This window comes from Capsicum annuum, chromosome 4 (genome assembly GCF_002878395.1).
Source record: "Capsicum annuum cultivar UCD-10X-F1 chromosome 4, UCD10Xv1.1, whole genome shotgun sequence".
Lineage (NCBI taxonomy): Eukaryota > Viridiplantae > Streptophyta > Magnoliopsida > Solanales > Solanaceae > Capsicum > Capsicum annuum.
The window spans coordinates 220,816,578-220,829,839 of NC_061114.1; the positions used below are offsets into that span (position 1 = coordinate 220,816,578).

The 13,262-nt window shown below is 32.8% G+C and overlaps 1 protein-coding gene across 1 annotated transcript in view; it reads right to left on the minus strand.

The window, feature by feature from the left end:
* The window catches only part of LOC107868620, an 11,295-nt gene extending 4,650 nt beyond the window's left edge, over positions 1 to 6,645 (minus strand). Inside the window, exons 1-3 of the mRNA XM_047411129.1 lie at positions 6,206 to 6,645; positions 3,911 to 4,647; positions 68 to 1,719 (exon numbers count right to left, since the gene is read on the minus strand). Coding sequence (XP_047267085.1) covers positions 68 to 1,719; positions 3,911 to 4,647; positions 6,206 to 6,524 — 2,708 coding nt within the window. The 5' untranslated portion in view covers positions 6,525 to 6,645. The remainder of the gene's footprint in view (positions 1 to 67; positions 1,720 to 3,910; positions 4,648 to 6,205) is intronic.
* Between the last annotated feature and the right edge of the window lie 6,617 nt (positions 6,646 to 13,262).

Below are 13,262 nucleotides of genomic sequence, written 5' to 3' on the forward strand. Positions count from 1 at the left end.
GGGGGGGGGGGGGGGGGGGGGGGGGGGGGGGGGGGGGGGGGATTGTAAGGGGAATAAGATTACATACCTGAATTCTATGTGGAAGAATAACCCAGGACAATCACGAAGGGTCTTCAGGAGAGAATTTGCAGAATCCATGCTGCTGCATTCAACTAGCCAACAAGAACCCATAGGCATATTTTCTCTCATCAACCTGATGATAGAACCTTTTTTGTCAATGGCAAGATTACAAATAGCCAAAAGCTCATCTTCTGTGATAAACAAGGAGCTACCATTTGGAATGCTAATCCGTAGTGTATTTGTCTGCATTATTTCACAATTCCCTGGCATATGATGACTCTTATAGCCAGGATCGTATTTCACATTATATTTGGTGCTCAACTGTGAAAGCAAAGAAGATAGACGTGACATTCTTGAAGCATGAGTAGAATGGTTCTCAAGCACATTCTGGAAGTGAGATGACCCAACGGTACTATTGGCACAAAAATTGCTGCCTGTGCCAACATAACCAGGGGCAGAGCTAGGTCTTATACCTTCAGTACGCATGGAAGCATTAGCTGGAGCTAAGTTTTGGGGCTGAATGCAGTCACTCCTTACCTTACGCCAGTGCCTCAGATGATTCATAGCAATTGTGGCCTCCTCAGGGGTGTCGAACTCCATCAGCAATGCTCTTTCGCTGCCTAAATCAGTAACCATCCGAGGAACTTTTTGAAGTGCTTTTCTCAGCTCATGCATGACATCATCCTTCATCCAGTGGCTCTGAACACTTCCAACATAAATATAGCAACTAGAACCAACAGCAACACCATCGATAACCCCCTTACGACCCAATCCTATATCCAAGAATTTTATTCGAAGATCAGCACCCCAAAGAGAATTTCCCTGCATGATTTCCCTGGCTCTCACCGCATCCATAATGTTTTGATACTCAACCAAAGCAAAACCTTTGAATGCAAAGAATGCAAATTGATTTACTGGACCAAACATCTCAAACTTATGTCTGACAAGAATTTCAGATGCATCAGGGCCTAAAGACCCCAACCATAGCTGCGTTGAAGCAGAAAAGATGTCTGCTGCAGCTGGGTCTCCATCAGTGTACCAGATCACTTGATTTGTGGAAGAATGAGACAGTGGTAAACGCTGCAAAGGTGACTCCATGGAACAACTCATGCCTCCAGCTGATGATCTTGAGGCAGGTATAGGATGGTCCACATTAAGAATGTGGTGGTGGTTCTCCATCATGACATGATGTCCTCCATCAGATGAAATATTCCTCAAATTCGACGGTGTTCTAACAATAGGTGAAAGAATCTGCTGGGTATAGACCTCCATGGACACCAAAGGCCTGGTATTCAGTAAATCTCCAGGCTCTTTAGAATCAAAAAACAAAGACCTAGTCTCACCATTATTAGTATTTGAATTCATACTGGAACGGTGAGTTGCTCCCAGAGGAACTACTGGGCTTCCAGAAACTTCATGAGTTAATTTTTTAGCAGATAGCTCATGACCCAAGTACTCACTAGCATACTTTGCACTATCCAAACCATCCTCATCACCCTCATCATGAGGTTTTTCTGCCTTCACTTCATCTAAGAAAGACTGCAATATTCCTTCAAGAACTGAGGAAATATCTGAAACAACTTGAGAGGAAGCTGATTTACTTAGTTTCCTAAACCTTGAGCAGATCCAGCTCTTCAGAGAATGATCTTTCTCTACCGCCTGCATAAGTGATGCAAAGACAGTGCATCTTGAGCAGAAGCCTTATAGACCAAAAATATGAATCATAATAGTGCACATCTTGACCAAAAGCCTTGAAAACTAAGAGAATCTATCATATTGAGTATCACTTTTAGGCGGGGAAGAGGAAAATACTTTATCGAACTAAAAATTTAGCCCTCTGGAAATTCCAGCGTAATTGCCATAAGAAAACTGATTTTCTAGGGACAGTTCAAACATAAAGAAAAATATTTTCCCCATGATAACATCTAAAGTGAAGAATCGAATATTTACATATGATCATCATACATTACTTTTCACGAGCGGATGGAAATCAGGGTTCAGATAAGGGAGACGTAACTTAAACGAGAAACCTACGCGATTAGTTAAACAAATTAAATTACAAAAACTGCCCTCAAGGTTTAAGCATGTATCCTCCACCCTCATTTCTGTTGAACTATAACAAAGTTCTCAAGTCATGAGAAACATTGGATGTACTATGTAGAGCTCAATTCACCCCTTTATTTAGTAATATGTTCGAAGGACAGCCTTGGAGTGACCGGTAAAGTTGCCTCCATGTTAATAGGAGGTCATGGGTTCAAGTCTTGGAAACAGCATCTGACAGAAATGGAAGGTAAGGTTGTGTACGATAGACCGTTCTGGTTGGACCCTTCCCCAGACCCTACGCATAGAGGGAGCTTTAGAGCACCGGGCTGCCCCTTTTTTTTATTTAGTAATATGTTCATATTATAAAAGCTCTTTCACCTTTCTCTTTTAAGCACTAAGTTCTTCTTTCTCCTTGAAACAATGTTCCTATGTTATTGTATGATTTATGCAAAAATTAACAAGGAAACAAACTATTTAAGATAACATTGAGCACTCGTTGAAAATGCAGCAATGACCTCTAAGTTGTGGTTGCACTGTATTTAGTTAAAGCCTTAAACAAATCTTCTAGAGAATAGAATCCAATATTCTGATAATATGTTTGAAATATATAATCAAACTATATTTGTAATGAACTTAAGCAAAGAAAAGGAGGAGCTTATAATGAATTCAATTGAACCTCCTCATGAGGAAGACAAATTACTTGGGGAGGTAACCATAATCCATGAAACCATATGGCAAGTCTCAGACCTAAACCATTAGTTTAGGTTCCTGTCATCTGTACCTTCCTACTAGGAAAAAAGTAATTGCATCAAAATAAAATGCACAATATACTGAATCTGCACTGTTTATGCTTGCTATGATTTTCCACAAGTAAACCACTACCTAATAACAAGTTTAAGATGAAAATGAAAATACTTCAAAGAGGAAAAAGAAAAGAAAGTAACATAAAACATATAAGTAGATGTACTGAATTTTTTTTAGTTTTTTTTTTTTTTTTTTTTGGTTTCAAAAAAAGGTCCCATCTTTCAACTTATACATAAAAAGGATTAGTCTCGAACTACTGAATCACAGAAGCAGAATCTAAGAATTTAAGGATCTTTTCAGGTTAAATTGGATGGGAACTTGAAGATTTTAAAACCACAAACTCAGCAAACCAGTATGCTGGTCTCTGTTGTTCCAAGGAAGCTTAGAAGTATTAAACAAAGGAGAAACAGACAAATCTGATCATAGATGAGAAAAATATAATGGTTCACAAATTAACATAAAAGGTTAAGAAAAGCAGGTATCTTGATAGTTTAAATGCTTGAGGAGATGGAAATAAAGATGAAAATGAAGGAGAGGAAAGGTAAAATATGCAAACAATGCTTCAACTATAAATAGGAAGAGAGGAAGAATAGGAACTTCCAATTATGAGCAACGGGTATGTTGTGAAACTGATAGTGCTTAGGGATGGAATGAGTGCTTTATTGCTAACAGCTCTAGCTGTACTCTTGTTTCCACTATCAAATCATACAACACCATATAGAGGAGTAACATTCCTAAAGTAAACTGCATTTATTTGTGTTGCTGCAAGTGATGGAAATAAAAATAATAATAGCATAAGCCCAGATATTATCTCAATATGGATCAAAGAATCAAACATTATGTCACTGTCTTGCTCAAAAAACAACTAGTAGCACTTGTGTCACAAAGCTGCCGCTATCAGAAACTCAGAAAATCGCTTTTAGATAAAGGGGGGAACGGAAAAATAAATGACTAGTTAATAAGTTAATTTGTACAAAGTAAAATTGTTACATGAGATGTATACCTTTCCTAATAAGCAGCTCTTCAAAACAGGAGAGCAATTGTCTGAGACTTGTTTGCCACATGCCTCAAGGCCATCATCTGCATCCTTACTTTCGCGAGTTGTTTCTCTGGACTTCAATGGTGATGTCACCGTGTTATTTCCGCCTTTCCTAGGATGACCAACAGCATCATCAAGCCTGTTAGTTAACTGATGAAGTAAGTAATATCCTTCCCGCTTAGATTCCTCTGATCCAGTAGAGCCAATGAGCTCAAAACAAGTTGCAATTGAATTTTTGGGGCAAGTAAAGAAAATTCTGAGGAAACAAAGTACACGGAACTCAGATAGCTTGAGCAGTACCGATTGTTCCTTGTTTAAAATTTTTTGTTGGTACTCAGAGAACAAATGAGCATCCTCAATACCAGAAATTTCCTTGTCAGCAATCTCGAAAATATCCTTCCCTTCAAAACAGGACATGAAGAAGGTGAATGCATCATGAAAAACTGTGGTGCAAATTCCTCGAATAACTGATGATGTTGGTGCCTCAGCAGCAGCACTTTGACAGATATCAGCTAGACCAAAAATGCATGCCTTAGCAGTGTCAAATGCAACACTGTCTGTATCTTCTCCTTTGCCAATCAAAGCTAACTTCCAGTTATGCATATTAATAACAACTTTCACTGCAGCTTCAAGAGCAGTGGGACAATATGAAGAAAAACGAGGAATAAAATCAGCCACTAGACGTTGTACACTTGTGCAGCCTGCAACCCAGAATCATAGATGAAAAATAAAGTTTAGAATCTTACAGAAAACTCAATTATTTCAGCACCACAAATAGGCTGAATCAGCATGATGTGTTCTACCAGGAATATTGATGGCAATTATTATAATACAATTATTAATAAGATCATGAAAATTTGAAAATAATTACTACTACATAACTGAACAGAAGTTGACGCAAAAGATGGAGGGGTGGATTCTTCGAGATAGAGGCTAAAAAAAGCAGAAGACCACGGCAAAGAGGAATGTTGCTATTCTCAGAGTAAAAGGCTTTCATCTTTTAAAATCATATTTGAACAAGCAATCCTGTTCACTTGAAGAACATTTGTGTCAGGTCCTCCAAATATTATGCATTTTTTGGAGGATTTGAACAAACATAGCTTAGTATCGGTCCAACCTTGAAAGCAGTAACTCAAAACACAGTTCTCTAAGCTCACCTCAACCATGAGAAGCTATATCCCTTGCTTGCATCACTCTTGTCGGTTTGTTTATACTTGACATTGGTTCTTTTTCCTTTTTTTGAATGATAATATGGTAATTTACTAAAGTTGAAAAGGAAGTAAATGAGATACTCCCTCCATTTCGATGTGTTCGTCTTACTTTCCTTTTTAGTTTGTTTCAAAAAGAATGTCTCTTTTCTTTTACAGTAACTCTTTACTTCTAAGTTTATACACGAGGCACATTTAAAAGCAAGAGAATCAAATGTCTTCTTTACTTTCTTAACTCCATGTCAAGTCAAAACCACACAAACAAATTGAAACGGAGGAAGTATAATTCTTCCCTTTCCATCCTTCAACCTGTCTTCTTTTCACTCCAACCAGACAATACGTTAATTTCTAGTACCTAGGGCTCATAAATCAACAAGGGGGAAACCCCATAAACACCTAAAAACACTTAAATTCATGTAATTGATCAATTTCTACAAAATTACCAGCTCTTAACCTTTGAATAACAACAAAGAGATTAATTAAGCGGTATCAACTTCATCCCTATTCTAACTCTCCAGCAAGCAACTAAAAAAAATAGCAATTCAAAATTCACACTTTTCAAATCTCTCAAAGAAAATACTCAAAACTTCACAAAACCATTTTTTCTTATACTCTGTGTCAAATCAAAACCACACAAACAAATTAAAACGGAGGGAGCATAATTCTTCCTTCCAGTCCGATATGGAAAAGAAACAAACCCTCCACATATACTTACAGTCCTTCAACCTCTCCTCTTTTCAGTCCAACCAGACGATACGTTAACTTCTAGAACCTAGGGTTCATAAATCAACAAGGGGAAAATTCCAGAAACACCTAAAAAACACTTAAAAATTCATGTAATTGATCAATCTCCACAAAATTACCAGCTCTTAACGTTCTCATAACAACAACACAGAGATTAAATAAGCTGTATAAACTTCAGCCCTATTCTAATTCTCCAGCAAGCAACTAAACAAAAATAGCAATTGAACATTCACTTCTTCCAAATCTCTATATGAAAATACTCAAACTTCACAATTTAGGCAAAAACAGGCTAGGGCTTTATACTGACCTCTTGAAGCAGTAATAAGAGAGAGATACGCTTGTTCAAGTTCAGACGAAAGACGATCATCGTTCTGTGAGATGCAGAATTTAATCCGTTTATAGCACTCATAAACATTCCGAATCTCTTCCTGGTTCCTTCTCCGTTTAATAATTTCATCCTGAGATAGCGCCGCCGGCGCACCGTTGCTGTTGCACTGCTGTAAAACCACCGGCTGCTGCGGTGGTGGTTGCGGCGGAGGAAGAGGAGGCGATGACTGAGGTGGCGGTGGTGGTGATGGTTGTTCGCAAAGCTTCCGTTTCTTCAGTGGTTGCTCCGTCGTAGCCATGGCGGAGAGACGGGAGAGGGGAGGGGAGGAGAGTGGAAGAGCGTGGGAACACGCGCTCAGTCACGGTTTTTCGGCTGTATTTTACTTTGGTGATTAAGAAGTGGGATCTTTTATATTCCGAAGTGAAATTAAAATAAAATAGTAATTTGTAATTACCGTCTATACTAGGTGCTCCATACCATGTACTATATAATATGGTTGAAAGTTGGCAAGATTTTAACTTGGAAAAGGATTCATTTTCACCCCATACAATATAAGAAAAATCTAAATCATATTTAAATTATATAAGTGATCTATTACACATCTTAATTATATAAAAGTGATATTATTACTTTTCTGAAACTTCCATTTTAAGGTGCGTGTGTTACACTTATTTTAGGCGCGTCCATCCTATTAAATAATAAAAGTAAATGACTAAAAACATTAAAGAAAAAGGCATCATTTCTATCCCAAACTATAGTCGAAAAGTCGAATCCACACCTAAACTATATAAGTGACCTATTACACACCTTAACTATAAAAAAAGTGATATTTTTTACTGACATGATGCTGACGTGGCAGCGCGTATAAAACACTACACCACATGCGAGTGGTGGTAGCCTGACAGGATGTAAATAATTTTACTTTTTTATAGTTTAGGTGTGTAATATAGATCACTAGTATAGTTTAAGTGTGGCTTCGACTTTTCAGATATAGTTTGAGGTGGAAACGATGTCTTTTCCAGCTCGTTTGGTTTCGGAATTAGTTATTCTCAATCGTTATTTTATTTTTAATTTTATAATTTTAAGATAAGTAATTTTTGAATAAGTTATTTTATTATTTTATTTTGATTATATATGGGATAAATACATTTTAAAGTTAATTTTAAAATTAGTTATATCTTATTTCACGTACCAAACAAACTCTTATCATCGATCAATTTGAATTATAGTAAAATTAATTAATGCCCATGTTACGATCACCATAGGCTTGTATAATATGGTTAGATTGCTCGTATTCTATTTTTTTTCATGAATGATATTTGCACAAATTATGCGAGAAGCCAGTGGCGGAGTCAAGATTTCTATTAAAGGAATTCAAGGAAATAACTAAGTACGTGAATGGGACCTCAAAAATAAGTGGGTCGAATCAGATATAAGCGGATCGAATTTGATTTGAGCGAGTTAGACAAAGTTCAACTCTACCTTAACATGAACAACAAAACAGAGGAAGTTAAACTTCTTTATTTTAATTGTGCGTTCAAACATACAATCTTTAAACCTTTTTAAAAATAATGTACATATTTAGAAACTACATAAAAAGTACAATAAGTTATCAGAATTATACTTTACTTTTTATGTTGTTTATACATTAACATGATAAAACTAATACTAATTTTTCCTTAATCTAAAATAGAGAAGATGTAAAATATTTTAAATCAGTTAAAATAAATAAACAACAAATATAAGTATATACTATAATTTTGTGAAAAAATAGAAAAAAAGTCAACTATTAAATCAGTAACCATGAAAGTGGGAGAGAAGAAAAATCAAAAGAGGAATAGAACGTAAGAGAGCAAAAAAATAAGTAACTAAAGAAAATTGAAGGAAAAGTGTCTTTTAAGTCTTGAATGAAGGATTGGTGGCATTGACCAACTTAAAGTGTCAAACATAATTAAAAAACTTGATTAGGTTAATTGTGGACTTGATTAATATTTTTCAAACTTTTTAATCTTTTCAAAAATACAAATTAACCCACACCCACAAAACTTTCCTCTCTGCAAATCAATGTCTCTTCTCTCTTTCTCTCGATAATTTCTCTCTCTAACTTCTCCCGACCAACAACTTTCCAAATTTCTCCTTTTCAATCTTGTGCAACTTCAACCTCTGCCAACAAATAGTTTTGAGTTCTTGCCCGTTCTTTTTTGACTTTCAACTGTCAGTCGACATGACAACATTCTCTGGGGACAACAACTTCGAGTTCTTCATCATTTCTTTTAGATTTTCACAAGTAAAAAATTAGGGCTTTTAAGTTATGACTAAAACGAGAAACTTGATTTGTTGGTGTTTGTTATTTTTTATGTTTTTTTTTTTAATGTTTGTTATTTTTTAGTTGAATTTCTCATCTGGATGTATCTGCTACTGTTGTTTTTTAACAATGAATATAAAACATGTAACGTGAATTCAACAGATGGGTAATTTGTTGTAACATATATGACTAATCTGTTAATCTGTTGCAACATATATGACTAATATATTGTATAGATTAGTAATCTATTGCACATATATGACTAATCTGTTGTGCAAATTAGTAATATGTTGCAACATATATGACTAATCTGTTGCAACATATATGACTAATTTGTCGCAACAAATGAGTAATCTGTTGTAACATATATGACTAATCTGTTGCAACATATATGACTAATTTGTTGTAACAGATGAGTAATCTGTTGCAACATATTTGATTAATTTGTTGCAACAAATGAGTAATCTGTTGCAACATATATGACTAATCTGTTGCAACAGATTACTCATCTGTTGGATTTATTTTATAGTGTTGTAACATGAATCCAACATATGGGTCATCTGTTGCAACAGATTAGTCATATATTGCAACTGATGGCTCACTTGTTGCAATAGATGACTCATATGTTGGATTCATATTGCAGGGTCTATCCATTGTAGTAGTAGCAGACACACCAAATAAGAAATTCAACAAAAATCACAATTTTACTTACAAAATAAGATATGAAGTAATGTCCAAGTGATATACGAACAAAATTCAACCTAAAAAAATTTTCAAAAATTTCAAAAGGGTCACAACGAATAAGTAAAACACATGAAAATTTTCATGAAATAGGTAAAGAAGACAAAAATAATATACCACATATCAAATGCAAAAGGATCAAGGGGACAAACGTTTGAGTTCTCCTACAAACGTTTAAGTTTCCTAGTATTTTAATTGCTTTATAATAGTTGACCCATCTGTTACAATAAATTTTTTATCTGTTTGATAATTTCCAACAGATGAATCATCTGATGTAACTTGTTAGTCATTTGTTGATTCAAATTAATCAATTATTAGTAATAAATAAATTGATTTAGCTAAATTTAAAGACGTTTCTACGACAATGGGACAAACATTTGTGTTCTCCTAAAAATATTTGAGTTTCCTAGTATTTTAATTATTTTTCAACAGATTATTTATTTATTGCAACAAGTTAGTCATCTATTGCAACAGATGTTTATAACACGTTAGTCATTTGTTTATTCAAATTAAGCAATTATTAATAAAAACTAAATTAATTTAATTAAAATTTAAGACAAGTCTTTAATACAAGACCTTAGACAAGGGGACAAATATTTGAGTTCTCCTAAAAACATTTGAGCTTTAGTATTTTAAATTATTTTTCAACATATATCTTGTCTATTTAATAATTTCCAATAGATGAATCATATGTTGCAACAATTTAGTCATTTGTTGCAACAGATGTCTATATTTGTTTGATAATTTTCAATAGATGAGTTAGCTATTGCAACAGGTTAGTCATCTGTTGCAACAGATGTCTATGTCTGTTTGGTCATTTTCAATAAATGTCTTTAACCGTTTGGCCTTTTCCAACAAATTACTCATCTATTGCAACATGTTATTCATCTATAAGCCATTATTAGTAATAACTAATTGATTTAACTAAAATAAAATATGAATTAATAAGTTCAATTACAGTTTCAATTAATCTCTTGGTAATTACACGATTAGCTAAGTATGTTCGTCCTGAGTAGAGTGATCAAATGACCAACTTTATTTGAAATGATTCAAACTAATCTATCATTAAAAATAACTATATTGATTTAACTAAAATTAAAGATGAATTAGTAAGTTCAATTACGATTTTAATTAATCTAATGGTAAAAATGGTGTATTGATAAATGATGATTTGTTATTATTTCTATTGAATAAATCTTGCTATTGATTTATTTTTTCAACAAATAAATAATTTGTTGCAACAAATGAACAATCTGTTGCAACAAATGAACAATCTGTTGCAACAGATGAACCATATGTTGCAAAAATGAATCAATTACTCCAACAGATGAGTCATATGTTGTAACATAAGGGCCATATATTATGACAGATGGACCATATGTTGCAACAATCAGATCATCGGTTGGAAGAACTCAAGGGTCCTGACTTTTCGATCATTTAATTAAAACAATAATTCATAAATAAATAGTAAGAAAAAAATACGATAAACACAATTTTGTAGCTATTTAATTTAAATAACTAAAATACCCAAAAGATGAAAAGTTATGACTTTTCATCTTTTTTGTATTTAAATCTATTTTTAAAATTTAAATAATCGAAAAGTCACCAAGTTCGATTTAATTAAGAGATATAATTATTAAAAAAGAGGTGAACGGTCGTGATTTTTTGCCTAACACACTGCACTACTCACTCATTCAATCTTTTATAAATAGGTCTCCTTAGCTCTATCTCTTGCATCTTGTCTTGCATAAAACCATCATTATATCTTCAATCACTTCTCTTTCAAAAATAAATTTCTTGTTCGTCCGTTGAGGTATGTTTTATTTTCTTGTTCTAATATGAAAATTATTAACATGCATCTATTTTCTAGTTAAGTTTCACATTTTTTTTGTTAAACTACCAGTTGGTATTATATGTGGTTTAGTGTTTTATGTTATTTGTTCGTGCATGTTCTAGATATAACTGATATGATTTGGTACATGACGATTCTGCTTGACACCGTGTAGGAATTTGAAAGGCTGGTTCATGAACTTGAGTGAGAGTTGAGGGCCGCTACAGCAAGGGTACTTCGTGGGATTCGAAGACTGAGGGGTCTACTGCCCAATAGATTTTCGATTGACAATAATAATAATAATAATAATAATAATAATAATAATAATAATAATAATAATTATTATTATTATTATTATTATTATTATTATTATTATTATTATCAGGTTATATATTTTTTTATCATTTGCAATTTATTTTATCGGATCTACTTAATGATGTAAATATTTTTTATGTAATAAATGAGAAAATCATTATTTGATTGACTAATTTTTTTTTTTCATTCTGTCTATTTTTTTAAGATGTTGAGAGGTGTAGGTTTTTGAGCATTTGGGAGTGGAAAGAGTCAATTACAAGAAAGAAAGTGTTTGGTTGAGAGCAAGGTTACAGACTAAAATTAAATAACAACGCAAGATGATTTATTATTACAACAAAATTAAAGATAGATTGATAACAGATGACTCATCTATTACAACAGATGGGTAATCTATTAGAAATGACCAAGTAGATAAAGACATCTATTGCAACAAATTAATCGTCTGTCGCAATAAATTAGTAATATGTTAAAAATGACCAGACAGATAAAGACATTTGTTGCAACAGATTACTCATCTATTGCAACAGATTAGAAATCTGTTGGAAATGACAAACAGATAAAGTCATATATTGCAATAGATTGGTCATCTGTTGGAAATGACCAACAGATAAAGACATTTGTTACAACAGATGACCAATCTATTACAACATATGTGTATATCTGTTTGATAATTTTCAACAGATGACTCATCTGTTGTAACGGGTTAAATCTGTTGAATAGGTTATACACTTAAATGATCAAGTAATTACTATGAGATTAATTGAAATTATAATTATTAAATCAATTTAGCTATTACTAATAATGACATAATTTGAATCATTTCAAATAAAATTAGTCAATTGATCACTCTACTCAAAACGAACACACTAAGATGATCGTGTAATTAATATGAGAATAATTGAAATCGTAATTGAACTTATCAATTCATCTTTAATTTTAGTTAAATCAATGTTGTTAGTACTAATAATGTCTTAATTTGAATTATTTAAAATAAAATTGATCAATTAACACTTTACTCAAGACGAATACACTTAGATGATCATGTAATTACTATGAGATTAATTGAAATCGTAATTAAATTATCAATTCATCTTTAATTTTAATTATTTCAAACCAAATTGGTCAATTGATCATTCTACTTGAGACGAAACACTTAGTTGATCATGTAATTACTATAAAATTAATTGAAATTGTAAGTCAACTTACTAATTCATTTTTAATTTTAGTGAAATCAATATAGTTATTTCTAATTATGTCTTGGTTTTAATCATTTCAAATAAAATTGGTCAATTGATCACTCTACTCAAAACGAACACTCTTAGTTGATCATGTAATTACCATGAGATTAATTGAAACTGTAATTGAACTTATTAATACTAGTTAAACCAATTTAGTTATTAATAATATAATGACTTAATATGAATCAATAGATGACTAAGATGTTGCAAAAGATGAGTAATCTATTGAAAATAACCAAACAGATAAAGACATCTATTGCAACAGATTAGTCATCTATTGCAATAGATTAGTAATTTATTGGAAATAACAAACAGATAAAGCCATATGTTGCAACAGATTGGTCATCTGTTGGAAATGACGAACAGATAAAGACATTTATTATAACAGATGACTAATATATTGCAACATATGTGTATATCTGTTTGATAATTTTTAACAGATGACTCATCACTTTCAACAGATTAAATCTGTTGCAATAAGTTATATACTTAAATAATCATGTAATTACTATGAGATTAATTGAAATTGTAATTATTAAATCAATTTAGCTATTACTAATAATGGCTTAATTTGAATCATTTCAAATAAAATTAGTCAATTGATTA